This window comes from Cantharellus anzutake, assembly GCF_015039405.1.
Source record: "Cantharellus anzutake strain C23 chromosome Unknown EI90scaffold_17, whole genome shotgun sequence".
Lineage (NCBI taxonomy): Eukaryota > Fungi > Basidiomycota > Agaricomycetes > Cantharellales > Hydnaceae > Cantharellus > Cantharellus anzutake.
Window position 1 is genome coordinate 366196 of NW_024066967.1, and position 16898 is coordinate 383093.

The window sequence follows — 16898 nt, forward strand, 5'->3', positions numbered from 1 at the left end:
TCGAGGCGGAGTGCATGGCTCTGCTCGTCCGGGACCAGTTTTCCGGCGTCGTTGTACTTCAGATCGAGTTCGGCGTCTCGCAAAGGATTCCGATTTCCTTGATAGGTCTCCGGAATTCATGGAAATAATTTTCAGAGTGTAAAAAGAGTTGCGGCAATCCCCGTAACACTTACCTCTCTTGCTATATCACATAACAACTCAGGGCTCGCCACCTTGAAACCACGCCTAGTTTTTTTCTTTTTTTTTTCTCTCTGGCATGGAGGAGGACTCCTTAGCCACCACCGAGGTCCTCAATAGCCTATCACAGGCACTCTCTAATCTTATATTGGGTGATAATCAGATTCGCAACGAGCAAGTTGCTCTGTCTATCCGATCCTACGATTTGCACACTAATTATTTGAATGGTGGGGGCTTTTCAGTGCTGAGCGCCTTTTGACAGAGAAATGGCTCGCGACTCAACCAGAGGCGGTCATCCTTGCCCTTGCACAACTTACCCGCCAAGCTCAAGATGAGAACGTACGCGTGTTTTTTAAATCTTACAATCAGACTAAATGCTTTTTTTTCTTTGGTCGTTGCACAAGCTCATCACATTTTTTTTTGGTTGTTGGTTTTAGATGCGCTCTTTTGCTGCCGTGCTGTTACGAAGACTCGTTTTTCGACCCGTACCTCCCGATCCTCACAGGGTGAATCCAACACAAAACCTTACTATTTATGATCACCTCTCCGAGGACACCCGGTTTCGAACTGAGCGTGCTCTCTTGAGGTGTCTTCGACAAGAGCAGAATGATTCTGTGCGCAAGAAAGTTGCGGATACTATCACCGATCTTGCTATTGGTAGCATGGAACGAGGGAGACCGTGGCCAGAGCTCCAGTCTACCGTTTTCGATTGCACGCAATCGCATACTATCGGGCATCGAGAGAGCGCATATCGAATTCTTGCTAGCGTCCCAAATTTGATTCTGGACCAGGACGTAAACGTCGTTCTGCAAGTGTTAGAAGGCGGACTTAAGGACACGCAAAGCATCGATGTGAGTCCGCCCCCATGACGACGCCCTATTCGGGATTGAATCATCGAGTAATTGTTAATCTAGGTCCGACATGCTGCTCTTCGCGCGTCAACATCGTATCTGAGCTCGGCGGACGCTCACACTCAAACGCAGGCTGTTGGACTGATGCATCCTATGCTTAATGTCAGTGGTGATGTGTCATCCTCATTCGTGCCGTTGTGCTTCTTACGATAATATTACGACACAGACATTACTCCCATTATCGCACGATCAACTTTCTCAATTCCTCCGAACACTTACGCCTCTCACGACCTCGCATCCGATCCTATTCCGCGAACACATGTCATCCCTTCTCACTTTTCTCGTACCTTTGATCCTCTCACCCCCACCCCTCGCCGATCTTTCCGAAGCAACACCGACAGTTGGTAACCCCGAACCTAGATCACACGCATTTACCTTTCCTTCAACGCCGACTGCCGCCAATCCTCATGGATCAACCATCACCAATCCTCGTTTCGCGTTCCCTCCGCCTTCAGGCCTTATCGCCAATTCTAATGGGCGGCATGCCAACGGGATTCCCAGCGCCGAGGATGAGGCGAGAGATTCTATGAGGCGGGCAGCTCTCGAATTACTGATCAGTTTAAGTGAAGCTCGTGCGGGGATGGTGAAGACGTGTAACGGTTGGGTTAATGGTGTTGTTCGGTGTTGCCTTGAGGGTATGGCCGAGATCCGTGATGATGGCGGTGAAGCAACGGTGCGGTGGAGTGAGACCGAAGAAGTATGTTTATTTCTGGTGAGGTTGTCGGCCTTGCTGACCTTTTCCCCCTACACAGCCTGCCGAAGACGACGACGATTACGGCTATCAGCACGTCTTTGAAGAGGCTCTAGATCGCCTAGCATGTGCAGTTGGTTCGTCTTTGTGCGAGTATGAAATTAAGAATACAAGTGACTAATTTCTATCCTTGGTGCAAAGGCGGAAAGGCGCTCCTGCCCGTTGCGTTTATGTACATACCGGCTTTACTTTCCTCACCGGATTGGATGCAGCGGCATGCTGGGTTGATGGCTGTTGCTGCCATTGCTGAAGGGACGCACCATATCATGGAGAAAGAACTTGGGAAAGTCGTGGGGTACGTCCCGAGAGTGTCCCTAAGGAACGCCCAAAGAATGATCCACACAATCTTGTTGTAGTTTGGTTACTCCTATGTTCAAGGACCCTCATCCGCGTGTTCGCTTCGCTGCCTGCCAGTGTTTGTTCGTGGCCTCCGTGGTATTATTCTATAACCAAGCATTGACGATCATTATAATTGCAGAGGCCAGCTGTGTACAGACCTCGAGGTAAGTTTCTTGTTGGAATGCGTTAACCCGTGTTTTGTTCTCAAACGACCCCCCCCCCCAGGAAATAATTCAAGATCGTTATCATGAAGAGATCTTCTCGGCCCTGATTCCAACACTTCAAGCTCCAGAACCGAGGTTTGTATCATTCTTCTGTGCCAGAACTCGACTTACAAGGCTTACGTGAAGGGTGCATGGCCATGCTGCAGCCGCAATCATTAATTTTTGTACGGGTGTGGACGGTGAAACTCTTAAACCGTATCTGGACGCAATCGTCGAAGGCTTGTTGCGGATGTTAAATGCAAACAGCAAGCGTTATGTTCAGGAACAAGCAATAACAACTCTTGCGATGGTTGCCGATGCTGCCGCAGAGAATTTCCGAAAGGTAATGCACAGCTTCTATTTGGAATAAACTCCCACTTAATTTCTGATATTAACTCCTGCCTAGTTCTATCCTATGATCATGCCGAATCTTATCAATGTGCTTCGGACTGCTACGGATCCGGAAATGAAGCAGTTACGTTGCAAAGTGATGGAATGCTGTGGACTCATTGGTGGGTAGCTCTGTTCCAGACTATGATGGTGTCTAACCCGCTGCCCTTGAAGCAATCGCCGTCGAGAGAGATACTTTCGGTCCAGACTCTGTGGAGTTCGCTAACCTGCTCATGCAAATTCAGAGTGAGTGATGCAATCTAATTCTTATCTTATCCGCAATAACACGGCGACCTCCTAGACGACACTAGACCGGGCGACGAGATTACCCATCAATACTTGATGTCTACATGGGCGAAAGTTTGCCAAGCACTTGGTTCATCGTTCGAGCCGTACCTCAGTTTCGTCATGCCCTCTCTTCTTAAATCCGCTGCTGTTAAAGCTGATATTTCCTTCATCGGTGCGTTCTACTGAATCGTCACTTTGAGTTCGTTCTCATTAAGTCTGTTTAGAAAATGACCGTGTCGCTCCTGAAAGGGAAGGTTGGGAAATTATCGAAATGCAAGGCCAGCGTATCGAGATACGGACAGCATCCTTGGAAGAAAAGTGCTCAGCGTTCGATGCTCTATTAATTTACTGTCATGTAATGGGCCCCGTTTTCGCACCCTATGTATCCCAAACCCTAAACCTTGCTATTCCTGGGCTACGCTTTTACCTTCATGATGGAGTGCGAGAAGCCGCCGCTATGTACGTGTACTAGGGTTTTGTGGGGGCTCACTGTATGTTAACCATCATCGTTTGTAGGCTAATATCTCGGCTTGTCGAGTGTGCGAAGGACTCCAATGCGGCAGACGAGTCTTTCGTAAACGGGGTTTTTATACCAATCATTGATGCCATGCCGACCGAACCCGACGCGGGGTTCCTTTCTTCCCTTTACAAGTGCTTTTCCGAAAGCGTTCGGTCTGTCGGTACCTCCGCGCTGTCCCGGGACTTAGTGAATGGTTTCATCAAGGCAACGCAGAACCAGCTGCACTCGTTAGCCCAGAAAAGGAGATCCCGGGCAGATCGTGTTCATGGCCGGGATTGGGACGAAGAGAAAGAAGACATCATGCTAATGGAGGAGATGGAGAGCTTCGCTTTGGATGAGATGCAGAAAGCGCTGGAAGTCTTAGATCCCTCGCACCCATTGCTCCCTGCTGTTGAGAGTGTCAAAGGCATGCGTTTGAGCAGCGCTTACGATTCGGATTACGAAGAAGACGATGATGATCCTTGATAAGGATGAGACTCATTTTTGGACACTTAGGTGTATAAAGGTATAGTTTCCGTGTACAAGTAATCCTCACTTCACTCGTTCATAACTACTAGTACGTAATTTCACCATTTGACGTATGGCAAGAATTTTCCATCAAACGTGCTGGAGGTAGAGCCTCGTCAGCCCACACGACGCATGTCACTTCCAGGACTGGCTTGGAAAATGATGACTTACATCACAGCGCGATCACCTGGATATAATTGCGCTCAGAGAAATTGGGATTTGGGAGATTTACCCATTGAACACACCTTTCGGGTCGGGTTTCTTTTCGACGTGCACCTTACAGTCGATCATTGATACAATCCCATCTCCAAACTAATAATTCCAGGAAATAAAGGTATGAGACTCCGCTCTTCCATAGAAAAGCATATATCCTCCACCTTCTCATGAATCACAGCCTGGCTCAATTGATTGAGCAAGACATGTATAGCGAGACATTGTCTTTAATTCATCGACCCACTTTGATGGGCTCACCATAAACCATAACACCCTGAAGAGAGTAAGATGAGAGCGAGCGACAAAGTGCGAATTATTTCCGACGCCAACCTCATACAACCGATAGATAACTGGATCAGTCGGGGGCATTTGCGTCAAGGCTCCGCGATGCGGCCACCATTGTGCTCCAAGTTGTCTGAAGGACTGATCACTGATTCCGAGTACTTCAGACAATCTTGCAATATCTTCAGCGGTCGGCTTGGCCTGATTGAAAAAGATTCAGATCGGGGCAGTGAGTCTGATGAGCTCACTAAATGTGGATTGGAAATGCATGGCGCACCTGCCCGTAGAATAAGGCTGCGACCCAAACCTCATCACGTTCAAGTTCAGAAGCTATTTTCTCAAACGTTAGACCCTGAGCATCAGAGTGCATCAGATGGTTGCAGCTTCAGCAGGCTCAAGTATTGAATGAAGGATAACCTTTCGAGCTTTGGCTTCGAACAAAGCTTTTAGAATAGGATCGAGTGTAGCATAGGGTAAAACTTCAGTACTCTGATAAGATCGGAGTGCGGGATGAATGATGTCTGCTGTCTAGATTTGAGGTCATTAGCGCAGCAGCTACTCACGGGGACGATGGGCATGGTTGGCGAGCGTTGGCAATATATATGGCAGGAGGCAAGCAATGATGAGTTACTACGTGACCTCTGAAATGGAATATATTACTGGTGCACGTCGACGAAAGTGCAGAGGGAATATAAATAAATCGTAGACAGTAATAATTAAAGTAGTGAGTCCATCTTGCTGAAGACTTCCATAACAGATGCTACTATCTCGAAACACAGATCCTCGGGATCGGGCATTTCTTTTTTCGCCTCTCGTACAAGCTCATGCAATCCCTCGACTTTATTTGTCTCCACAGAGCTACCGCCTCCAATATTGATATGACGTTTTGAGCCTCCAGGATTACTGCTACCGAATGGCCATACCGAGAACTCCGCGAGAATGTCGTCACATCGGGCTAGACATGCTTCTCTTGCTTCATATGGGAGCCGCTGCAGAGGATTCTCTAAAACACTAGCAGCCATCGCGGCACATACGAGGCACACGGCACGAGTTACCCGGCACCCAACGTCGACTTTGTCAAGAGCAGAGGGAGGGATGGCAGTAGTCCGTGAAGAAAGAAGGGCAATGATACGTAAATTGATTTCTTCTTTGACTCGGCCATCAGCAACGGGGTGGGTGGCCATATCGAAAAGAAAGAAGTTTCGTTTCTCGGTCCGCAGGACACCTTTATCGACGAGGCCTTTCGCGATTCGTTCCCGTACTTGTTTTAGCTGGAACCCGATCTTCATAACATTCCATGTCTCGCCTGTGACGAGCAATGACGTGAGGAGAATGAAAGATCCGTGTACTCATAGATGGCTTACCACTCATCAGATCAACCCAATTTCCGACCCCCATTTTTTCATTTAACTTAATCATTTTGAGAGCTTCATCTAAGAGTGTCTCTCCTGTTTGCCGCTCATCAATGACTTCAATATATCGATCAGGCAAAGGGTAGCGCCGCCTGTTTGGATCTTTAACCATGGCAATCCGCCGGCGGAGGGCAAGTTCGAGTATTATACACCCACGCAGGGCATACGAAATGTTGTCATTTAAAAAGGACAGATAACCCTGAGTCCATGTGAGTAAGTGAGTTGGCATGGTACATTGCATCCTGAACTGCACCTGTTTGTCTTTTAGCCCAAGAAGCAACACTTCTTCTAACAATGTCAACCTCGGGAGCTTTCCGCCCTCCTCCTCCGTATCGAATAGATCCCGGGGGTCATACGCAACCCTATGACCGCCTTCGAGGGCGTTCCCGGCGTGCACTACGCCATTACTATTTGAGATGGAGCTGGGGAGAGACCCTGACTGAGCCAGGGAGGCAGAATGCGAGTGCCCCGCGGACGTGGCATCGGAAGCAGCACCATTTGGTGAAGACGCGCCCGGCACTCGTCGTCGATTGAGCCCCGAAGCCATCACAGACGCAGCCGCGCAGTTGGCAAAGACGCGAAAACAGTATATCTACTGCCTTGGTACTGCCTCGCGCGGAAGAAAGCGCGCTGCTCACGTGGCTTCTTCCATTGTTGAGCAACCTCGCGACAATTTTTCTCCTACCTTCCGAATCTCGATGCATCACTCACACCTAGATATAAGACCTATACCATTTCATCCCTGTCTCAAACATCTCTCACCCGCTCGCTGACGACGAAGAAAGGCTCATTTGTTGTGGCTCGCATGTAATCTTCCCCTTATATTTAGTGGGGCCTCTCTCACTCACTCGTCATCAGGTTATTCCCCTGATGCTTGGTGGCCTTTCTTGTTCGAAAATCTCCCTTTTTTATTGCATCCACATATGATCCGGTAAGAGCCACATCTATCGGGTCAGGATGATCTAGGGGGTTTGCGATGGCGCAACTCACTCCCACATCTTATCTTTCTTCTGGGAATGAGTCTGGGGTGTTGGAAATGCTGAATCGTGTGGGGACACTTGCCCTCGATATTAGAGCTCGTTTTGTAACATCACGGTCACTTCTCTTTGCGAAGTCGGTATTGCGTACAATATCAGTCACGGTAGCTAGGGAGTGGGTAGTCGCTTGAAAGAGGCACATCATTACCCCTTCAGTTTGTTCCTTACCGCCAGCCATGTAGGAGTGGAAACTCCCCTGCACAGGGACAACCTTCCAAAGCACTCCTTGTTCGTATATGCACCTCTCCACGGCCGCTATTCATTCTCCTAGACGATATATAGATATCATCGAAGTACGCGAATGGCATTTTTGCCCGATGTCTTCTGTAAATTTGAGTTCTTTCTGCCATGCTAACCATCTTGCACGTACAAAGCAACGAGTGATACGGCTATTCTCGAATTACTGCGTTTCAAAATAGTGAAGTCTTCGACAATGGTGTTGCAATTTGCAATTTTAATTTTCACAGTTTCAACAGCCGTACTTTCCAATGTGGGTGCTCGCACATGGAACACCCGGGTGTTTCTAGCCGCTGGAGTGAAGTATGAGAGAGAGACTTGGCTTTCAGATCCAGTCCCAACCGTAGTTGTGCTGGATGTCTTTTCGGAAGCATTGATCGCTTTTTGGGCTGCCATTTAAACGATCAATCATCCTTGTCTCCCATAAATCATGCATCACTCTTCAGCTGACGATGCGTACATGGCTGGGCTCCGCTATGCACTCGTGGCATTATTGGTCCCAAAGTGTCAGATCTGGATCCCCCTCATTCAGCGAAAGGTAGTAGCCCGGGGGGCCATTTAGACACCTACCATCTAGATTGCACGTCGGCATGTGACGGGCGACGGGCGCAGTTTGACTGTCCGTTCCGATTGAAAGCCATAGCTTCATTTGACGCCGGGACAGTCGGGCATGGGGTCTGAGCAAGCAGGTTGGGCGTGTGGAATCGTGCATACGTGCATGAGCCGGAAGCGTTTAATTTGACCAGTTTCTAAGAAGCACCCGCAACCTGTGCGGATTGCAAAAAAAAATTGTTAGGCTGAGGCTGAAATGATAAATATGCCCACGGGCGTGATCACAGCGTTGCTTATTTCAACGTGGATGCCGTACAGGTGGAGAGATAGATATCTTTATCTCTGTCAATAAGGATATAAAGGATGTGTGCATGCATTACATACCCATCAGAACATGGCGCTGCAGTCAATGAATTCACCCTCTCCATCTCCCTCCGAACGGCATCCATCGGTAGGGCTTGCCCGCACATCTGTATCCAGTTAGCCAGTTCAGTCTGCAGTGCTCGAAGTGTAATAGCGTGAAATGGCATGTCCCCACTTGGCCACCTTGTCTAGCCGTTTGCAGCAGTGGCGGCGCATCACAATCACATCGAGTTGGTTGATCCCCAGAGCCTTGGTCGAACTGTTAGTGGAAATAATGTAGGCAGGATCCCAGCCTCTACTAAGGTAGACGAGATAGCGGTACGAGTAGCACACACCGAACATCCTATCTATCACACCGTGCGATATCGACTTACGGGGAGGGTTGTGAGCCGGAATGGAAGTTCATAAAAGCTTACATGTGGGCACGGAGGGTGTGAGCGGAACGCGGGGTTCTATGTTGGAAAGTGGTCAGGCGGCACCAGTGGAGATGGGATTCGAAGAGCAGCCGGCGCATAACTCTACGAGGAAAAAGGCACAATAGTAGTCTCCCTTTTTCCCGTACAGTAATAAACTATGTAGTGTTTTTGGACACGGAAATGCATGGATGTGTGTATTACTACGTGGGGGACCGGGGCTCCACAGTAGTCCCCAGCGTCACTCCGCTGGGGGATCTCCGCAGGAGCCCCCGGAAGGCGGTATTTGAGGGGGTGGCTCCTCGTTGTTGCCCATAATGATCTCATAGTTAATGTACACTCTGATCAACAATTTCCCCCCTTTCCAACTATTTGCCCCATAGGTCATTGGTCAGGCGTCCCTAACTCACGAGTCACAACACATGCTAATTTCCCTCGATATTAATGGGTGACAAGGTTATTCATGCGCCGAGGGGTGCAGTACTGCCAGCAAGCTAGCTCCGCTAGCTAGTCATTCAATTCAGTTTGAGGGAAAACCAGACTGCAGTGGGATCGACGCGCTTCCACGGTGTTTGATTTGGTAGGATCTTCGGGGTTCGTAATTTACAAGTTCGGTGCTAAAGAAAGGAATAAATTCGGGTGAATTCGAACGGTTGGGTCCGTGCGGCTGTGTCAAGTACATGGAAAAACTGGCATCCACCTCTGTCAGAGCTGACTCAGCCAAGTCAGCTGGCGTGCTCTAGTGATTGTCATGGGAACAGCTAGTTCAGCTCTACGGCAACTACGAGATGAACTCCGTGCCGGCGATGCTATGCCTCGACTCACAACTGTCGTCGAGCATGCGGTGCATTGATCCGACGTGGGAAAGTCTAGCGTACGGAGCTTGTCACCTTAAAGACACCCTTCTTCCTATTTGCTATAGCAGCTTAATCCTGAATGGGCGCCGGGCAGTGTTTCCCCGCGCCTGAACACGCGAGGGTGGTGGCTTACGAATCCATGTTCTTCCCTGTCGAGCCATGTCGATATTGAGCTTCAACAGGCTCCCGAATTCTATCTGTTGAAGTGCCGTTTGACTAGTTGCCTGTGATATCACCTTGCATTGGGGCCTTTCCATCAAGCTACCTGATTATCGCGCATCACACAGCTGGAACGGAACTTCATTGTTGGGAAAATCGGAAACCTAAGTTACCCAACTAGCTTGTCCTGGTTCGGGCTGTCTAAGCTGTGCAATCCACACCGTAGTTTTCGGACTACCCTTACTTATTCCAGGGCCCTGTTTCACAACCCACGGTTTGATCGGGTGTGATGGAGCCCCTTCAAAGGCTCTTGCAAGCTCGATCGACAGGTTCGCGGCCTTTGTCATTAGTGACATCACCATGTCGATTCTTGTATTCAATGAGTGGAGAGGATGTTCCACGGCACAAGCAGGGCCTGCAAGCCTGCAAGCCTGCATTCCACTTGCATCTCGGTGCCTTTTGGCAAGCTCTGGCACTCCGATTGGAGTTTGTCATATCAAGTTTCTTGATAGGGTTCTCGACCAAGAATAAGAGATCAACGACCGGACCTTGATTGAATTACGGCGTAACGGCAATGGGCTTGGTGTTACGGATCATACCGATTGCTATCTTTGGACTCCCGTCTCTCAGTATAGTGAGAGGGAAATCATAAAAGGCTCAGCCCGATGGGACCATCACCCCATCCTCTCAGCAATACCCTATAGGATTATACACTCATTGTCGACATGGGCGCGCCTCTATACCAAGACTTTCCCACCTTCAAGGAACGGATCGAGACTGGACTCTTCATCAACAACGAGGTGAGTAAAACGATGCTCGGTTTCTGGATCGTTAGACAGGCCATCCGTGTGTGCTGTCGAATGATCTCGGGGCCAAGTTCCAGCTTACGGTTCTGGACGCGACGGCAAAACTCATCACGCTCGATCTCTAGTTCGTTGAGAGCTCCGATCGCTCGACTTTCGACCTCGTCTCACCCTTGAACAACAAGCTTCTCGCTAAAGTCAGCAGCGCTACCAAGGGAGATGTAGACAAAGCTGTCGATGCGGCCGAAGCTGCTTTTCCAGGTGGGTAATCGATTGCTTTTCCCACAAAAACAGTTAGATTCCGGCCCTTCCGCTGACTTTTATGTGTCTCTAATTTTTCGCGTTCCCGGCTTCTGCTTGCTGCCTAACGACTGCTACTATGACATCGCCGGTCTGGACATGCTGTGGCTTATCTACTACGTCGCGATGGCGCCTGACTGCTACGTTTATCGCGTGCAATATTTGTGATGGCGGAACACACGACTTTTCGCTCATCCGTTGAATAGCCTGGTCGGCACTGACCGGCAAGCAGCGTGCAGGTTACCTTCGCAAACTGTCGGATCGCATCCTGGCTCACCGTGAACACCTCACTAACCTTGAGGTGAATGCGATCGGCAAGCCCAAGTCGACCCTAGAGTTCGAGTTTCAATGGACTGTTGAATTTCTCGACACTCTGGTTGTGAGTGCATATCTCTTGCCCCGTATTGCTCCGACACGATTTGCTGATCCTGCATTTATGTATGCGCCGTCCCGAGTAGGCTCAAGCTGAGGCTATCTACGGGAATGTTTCGGTTAACCAGCCTGGGTTTATGAATTTGACCTACAAACAACCTTATGGAGTTGTTGCTGGCATCATTCGTGAGTTTCCCTTCTCTCTATACACATCGCATTACTTGTGCTTAATGAGCCGTTTGAACTTTGGGGGATGAAATCCAGCATGGAACTTGGGTACTCCTATGATGCTTTGGAAGATGTGTGTAACGTCTCCTTCGCGTCCTGACTTTTCCATCTGAACCCTTGCACGATAGTGGTCCAGCGGTCGCTGCAGGAAACTGCATCGTCCTCAAGGCATCAGAAAAATCTCCCCTTATTGTAAGCCCTTTATGCCTTTTGGTAAAACTCTCCTTTTTGTTAACAAGCTTATTCATTTTTTTCTAGTCCATCGAGGTTGCCAAGTGCATCGTTGAAGCTGGCTTCCCCCCGGGAGTTATCAACATCCTTCAAGGAACCGGTCAGTCTGGCCAGTACATCGCTGAACATATGAAGATTCGCAAGCTGGCTTTTACTGGCTCAACTGCTACTGGTCGTCGTGTCCAGGCTGCTGCTGCCTTGAGCAACTTGAAAGTTGTTAGTAAGTGTTGTGATGTCATGCTGCGAGTGGGGATAGACACGATCTGACACGGTTGTTGACGTGAAGCACTTGAGCTCGGTGGAAAGTCCCCTTCGATCATCTTCGCAGATGCCGATCTGGTGTGTAGCTCCTCTTATGCTATTTTTCGCGGCGTCGCTCAAGTGTGGGTCTCTCCTCCATTCGTGATCAGAAATCGGCCGTTGAGACTGTTGCGTTGAGCTCGCTTGTTAACCTTGGACAAGTCTGCACGGTGTGTTTGAATTCTTAGTATATTTTCACCCAGAGACCATCATCTTATATTTCATACGTCCAGTCCAACACTCGCATCTATGTCGAGGAGTCAGTTGCGGACCAATTCCTTGAGGGTCTCAAGCAAGCATTCGCAGTCTGGACCTCTCTCCAGGGTGATCCCAACGATAACAACACACTCATCTCCACATTAGCCGACTCCATCCAGACCATGAACGTCAATTCGCTCATCGACGTCGCTAAGACGGAAGGGAAACTCGTCGTCGGTGGTGAGGGCAAGGGTGCTTTCGTTCAACCTACCATCTTCAAGGACGTGGCTGATGATGCCAAGATCAACACCACTGAAGTGTTCGGACCCGTGCTGGTCTACCACACTTTCAAAACGGAGGAGGAAGTTCTCAAACGGGCGAACGATACCGAGTATGGCTTGTTCTCTTCCGTCTTTACCTCCAACCTCGATCGTGCCATTCGTTTCTCGCGTAAGCTCGAGAGCGGAATGGTCGGCATTAATTCTGCTTCTCCTCTACTTCATTTCGATGTACCGTTTGGTGGGTGGAAGCAGTCTGGTTATGGGAAAGAAATGGGTCCTCATTGGGTTGAGAGCTGGTGAGTTTGGACTGCCCTTCGACTGCAAGCAAGCTTAATGGGAGCTGAATTCCGCGTTATAACCACAGGACTCAGACCAAGACTGTCTACATTAAGACTAACCTCTGAAGCCTAGAAAATAATGTACTTTACTTACGCGTGGGACACGTAATCCGCTCGTGCTGTAATTATGATCATGACATGCATGCATAGCTAAATACATTTCGTCCATTCATCCAACCTCGCCATTTTGCGCCAACTACTTCCTTTCCTTTATAAGACGAAAATGGCTGGCGGTTGGCCTTATGTGCAGGTCACGCCATCATCTGAATCCGGCTATATGATCCAGATCGATGTTCATTTTTTTGTACCGCCGAAACACAGAACGTCCCTTCTTCAGATCAAGACCCATTGTACGGTAAGATGAGCGAAAGACAGCCATTCAAGAAACTCCCATTGCAGTGCTATTCACCGAATGTCGGTATTGTCCTCGTGTATTTGAAACGAAAAATTCACACAACGTCATATTAGCGCTGGCTCACCGAAAACCTGATCTCCCGGACGATTGTCAGTTCCCCTGTGTTCGTTTTTTGAACGGACGAATAAATCTAGAGGCACCAATCAATCAAGCTGCTAGAGGCCCAGAGTCACAGATACTTGCCTCCCAGTGTTCACGATCTAGATATATTCGCCGGAGCTTCGTACTTATCAATAAAGCGCGGACTATATCGGGACGGATGCCCCGAGATCGATTGTCTAAGATTGTGTGGAGATTCCGGGCTTTATTGAGTACGTTACAGGCTCGAGCCTACGGTAGCATGTCATTTCGGTATAGGGTCACACGCTAGAATTCGGACGCGGACGTACGGTGCTCAACCCGGAAAAATGCACGCCCAACACTTCAAGGTGCTCGAAGACCATACAAATCTTTTGTACGGCATCCAGCGTAAGATTGGACCCCCATACGACAAGCCGCTTAAGGGGAGGAGGTTGCTTATCCTCCCAGAGAATACTAAGGGGCACCGGCTCGGATGGTAATACAGCCGGAGCGCTAGATTTCTTTAGTGTGAGGGACTGAAGCGGGGAGTTCTTGATACACCGCAAAGCGCTTGTCCACGGTTGGGTGTCCATACTGCGCTTGTCGGACCCGTTAGAAGTCAACCCGGTTGTTCCGATTTCGATGCTGAAGCTCCGTAGGTTAGTCAAGGTCGCGTCGAAATCCCCAACGGGCATGTAGCCATTCTGTTGTTCATTGTTTCAGCACGTTGTGTGTGCAAACTGACAAATTTCAGCCAAAACTTGCCATCAGAGCAACGGAAAGAGACTCTAGTTCTGGAAGGTTTTTGGATACCAGGATCAGCAGGTCCGTGAGGCCAATAGAACTGCAATGTTTAATGGACAGTGTGATGATCCCAGGAGCTCTCGAAAGAACATCGTCGAGTAACTCCTTAGATACGTTCGAGTCCTATAAAGAAACTATCAGAATGAGGGGATTCGGGTAATCAAGGCGCCCGTACCGAGAGGGAAAATGACCTCAGTGTCGAAGTAAGTGCATCAATCCATGTCGGAAGAGCTGACAATAGCACATGGCTGGGCCGCTCCAAATGTAACTCAGAGAGACTTGTACAAGTCCCGAGGACTTCCAAAGTTCCGACGACTCCAGAGGGCAGGCGAAGAGAGGAGAGCGACGGTCCTCGCAGTGAGAGCAGCTTCTCCACCATATACGTTGCGCATTGATTTGTTTGCAAAGGTACCGATGAAAAGGAATGTAAGTTATGGCAGATCTCTATGGCACGAGTGCACATAGAGTAGAACGTCTGATCAGGTCCTGAGGGTCCGAGTGGCACCATGACGATATCTGTTATGGCATCATTACTACCCGCACACCAAAGTCTTCGGTGCATGCAGTGTGGGACTCACCGATGCTTCTGACGTATTCCCCTAGATCACAGCGCCGATTTATCGTGTGTATAAATGACGCCTAAATAAAACCCATGAAAAAGCTGACACTCGAAACAGGTATACTGGTCCTGACCTCATGTCTCCATTTGGCGGCCTGCTTAGCACCAAACCGTAGTGACGAATAAAGGCGAGGGGTCGCGGCTCGACAGAGAGACCTACTTGTTGACGAAACAGAGGCTAAATCGCGGGGCTCCCAAAGCCAATCGCAAAAAAGGGCGAGTAGATCGAAAGGACAGTTGTCCATTCTCATATTGCGACAAAGTGGCAGTGCAGGGATTCACCTTGCTCCACTTTCCTCCGCCCAAATGAGCGCCCGAGCTCCGCCACGTCCGGGGATTCTCAAGGCTGATACCATAATAGTAGGGGATGATGGAAGAGTCAGTGAGGGATTATCTGACGGAAAGTTACTGCGCAGGATGTCGCAGACTCGTTGGGAATCACGAACCTCTCCGACACTGTCGCCAATGCCCTTGCGAGCGACGTGGAATACAGGTTGCACCAGATCATTCAAGTACGTGAACTAGCCCAGATGACCATTGATCCTCTGATTTGGCCTCCAGGAGGCTGCGCGTTTCACACGGCATTCCCGACGAACCATGATGACCACCTCGGACGTTGACCAGGCATTTAAAACACTAAACATCGAAGTATGTCCAATATATGGTGGCCTGGAGTATCCGTTCACCGAATAATAACGACTTCAGCCCGCATATGGCCATACTAGCCATAATGCTCCAACATTTCGGAGGGTGCAGCCGACGTCTGGTCCGCCGATATACGTAGTTGATGATGATGACATTGACTTTGAGGTCATGCTAAAGCAGAACCCAATACCTGTTCCTAGGAAAATTCGCTACGCAGGTTAGTATGTTTTCTATTTACTTAATTCACGGGTCCTGACACTTTGTCACCTAGCGCACTGGCTGGCGATTGAGGGCGTCCAACCATTAATACCTGAAAACCCACCTCCAGAAACACCACCCGCCGTCGATGCTCCACAAGCCGCCACAACTCATGCGTCACCTGCAGCGACTCAGAATGGCCCACTATCTCAGCCCACTCCGGACGCCAAGGCGTCGAAGGATCAACCCGTCAAAGCGCCATCCGTCAAAACACACCTTAGTCGAGAGTTGCAACACTACTATCAAATACTCGTTTCTGCATTATCACCTTCAATGGACGACCGAAAGAAGACAGCTGCCCTTACCAGTTTACGCGCAGACGCTGGACTGTCTCCCGTATTACCCTACATTGCGCGATGGATTGGGGAAGGAGTAGTTGCATCCCTACGAAGAGATTCCACGGATGGCGAGGATGTTGACTTTGATCGTAAAAGCTTGGATATCTATCTTGACGCCATAAGTGCATTACTAGAAAATGATCGACTATTTGTCGAGCCTTACGTACGTTTGATTGATATTCAATTGTTGGTTCGTGCATTAACGCCACTGTTCGGTATTAGTTACACCAACTTCTTCCCCCAATCCTCTCCATTCTCTTGACATCAACACTTCCAACCCCTCCTATCATCCCCACCGACTCCACTGATCCATCCCCGTCCCAACTCCGCACCCATGCAGCGTCCGTTCTCTCCCGTCTCCTCACGCAACACTCACCCACCTACCCAAGTCTCTCATCCCGCGTCACAAAAACTCTCCTTGCTGCACTCATCGATCCAGGGAGGATGTTAGGTACTCGAGAAGGTGCTTTAAGAGGTCTTACAGCTGTTGGGAAAGAAGCAGTTCGGAGGGGTCTCGTACAAGCTGGTGGAGGCACGGTCGTAGGGGAAGATATGGACCGGGCAACAGAGATGGGTATGGATACAAGAGGTGTTCAACAAGCCATGATGGTGGGTTTGTTTGTATCTGGAAATCACCTCGTCACGGCTTATTTCCTTTTCTTATCGCTCAGGATGCACTTGAAATCCTTCACCCTCGAACGACTGAACAACCTGCCGGAAGCCCACCCCGGCCACTTAATGATATGGACGATGATGATCGTACCGCAGCAGATCTTTTGATCGCTACCATCGGTGATTCATTCTCTCGGACAGTGGGCGAGGATGGCCGCTGGGCAAAGAAGCTCGCTAAATCGTTCAATGAAGGGATAATAGTCGGTACTACTTCATCGTAGCACAGACGAAGGGGAAAAAAACAAGCAGAACGTTTCTTCTGCCTTTCTGAGTGTTGTTAATTTGGCAGGCCTTCACGCGAATGGTAGCATCTGTGGCCATTCCACTCCTTTCCTGTGTTGGATTCTCATCTTGATATTCATGCCTGCATATAATTCTCAACCTTTCACTCGCAGTCGGAACCTGAACTCTAGCCTCCTACGCAC

General features: G+C 49.3%; 6 protein-coding genes across 6 annotated transcripts; 3 read left to right on the forward strand and 3 right to left on the reverse strand.

Annotated features, from left to right (window-relative positions):
• Positions 1-256: 256 nt before the first annotated feature.
• Positions 257-4044, forward strand: EI90DRAFT_2916294 (armadillo-type protein; the record flags this gene model as incomplete). The annotated part of the gene is made up of 16 exons (XM_039054580.1): positions 257-355; positions 427-516; positions 615-1028; positions 1092-1190; positions 1255-1785; positions 1841-1916; positions 1981-2134; positions 2196-2258; positions 2318-2342; positions 2404-2477; positions 2529-2724; positions 2788-2893; positions 2946-3017; positions 3073-3231; positions 3275-3518; positions 3576-4044. 16 exons carry the CDS (start codon positions 257-259, stop codon positions 4042-4044), a joined length of 2871 nt encoding a protein of 956 aa, XP_038917466.1.
• Positions 4045-4145: 101 nt separating this feature from the next.
• EI90DRAFT_3121769 (cyanate lyase C-terminal domain-containing protein) lies at positions 4146-5159 on the reverse strand (the record flags this gene model as incomplete). Its single annotated transcript, XM_039063434.1, has 9 exons — positions 4146-4185; positions 4258-4273; positions 4332-4398; positions 4464-4481; positions 4544-4573; positions 4630-4782; positions 4859-4933; positions 4999-5109; positions 5145-5159. The coding sequence occupies 9 exons, from the start codon at positions 5157-5159 to the stop codon at positions 4146-4148; spliced, it is 525 nt and encodes a 174-aa protein (XP_038917467.1).
• Positions 5160-5297: 138 nt separating this feature from the next.
• EI90DRAFT_2916864 (uncharacterized protein) lies at positions 5298-6540 on the reverse strand (the record flags this gene model as incomplete). The annotated part of the gene is made up of 3 exons (XM_039054597.1): positions 5298-5887; positions 5946-6192; positions 6247-6540. The coding sequence occupies 3 exons, from the start codon at positions 6538-6540 to the stop codon at positions 5298-5300; spliced, it is 1131 nt and encodes a 376-aa protein (XP_038917468.1).
• Positions 6541-10192: 3652 nt separating this feature from the next.
• EI90DRAFT_563176 (aldehyde dehydrogenase) lies at positions 10193-13055 on the forward strand. The gene is made up of 11 exons (XM_039067805.1): positions 10193-10411; positions 10543-10675; positions 10921-11093; positions 11173-11272; positions 11351-11387; positions 11443-11506; positions 11573-11765; positions 11832-11884; positions 11956-12015; positions 12079-12620; positions 12689-13055. The coding sequence occupies exons 1-11, from the start codon at positions 10337-10339 to the stop codon at positions 12726-12728; spliced, it is 1470 nt and encodes a 489-aa protein (XP_038917469.1). The 5' UTR covers positions 10193-10336; the 3' UTR covers positions 12729-13055.
• On the reverse strand, positions 12771-14931 carry EI90DRAFT_3052126 (uncharacterized protein). Its single transcript, XM_039059906.1, has 7 exons — positions 14635-14931; positions 14520-14580; positions 14117-14457; positions 13903-14064; positions 13467-13841; positions 13261-13407; positions 12771-13207 (listed from the first exon to the last, which is right to left on the reverse strand). The coding sequence occupies exons 1-7, from the start codon at positions 14809-14811 to the stop codon at positions 13127-13129; spliced, it is 1344 nt and encodes a 447-aa protein (XP_038917470.1). The 5' UTR covers positions 14812-14931; the 3' UTR covers positions 12771-13126.
• On the forward strand, positions 14840-16837 carry EI90DRAFT_3052127 (TATA box binding protein associated factor-domain-containing protein). Its single transcript, XM_039059907.1, has 7 exons — positions 14840-14920; positions 14977-15072; positions 15122-15208; positions 15266-15422; positions 15477-15964; positions 16024-16410; positions 16473-16837. Exons 1-7 carry the CDS (start codon positions 14867-14869, stop codon positions 16692-16694), a joined length of 1491 nt encoding a protein of 496 aa, XP_038917471.1. The 5' UTR covers positions 14840-14866; the 3' UTR covers positions 16695-16837.
• Positions 16838-16898: the final 61 nt, after the last annotated feature.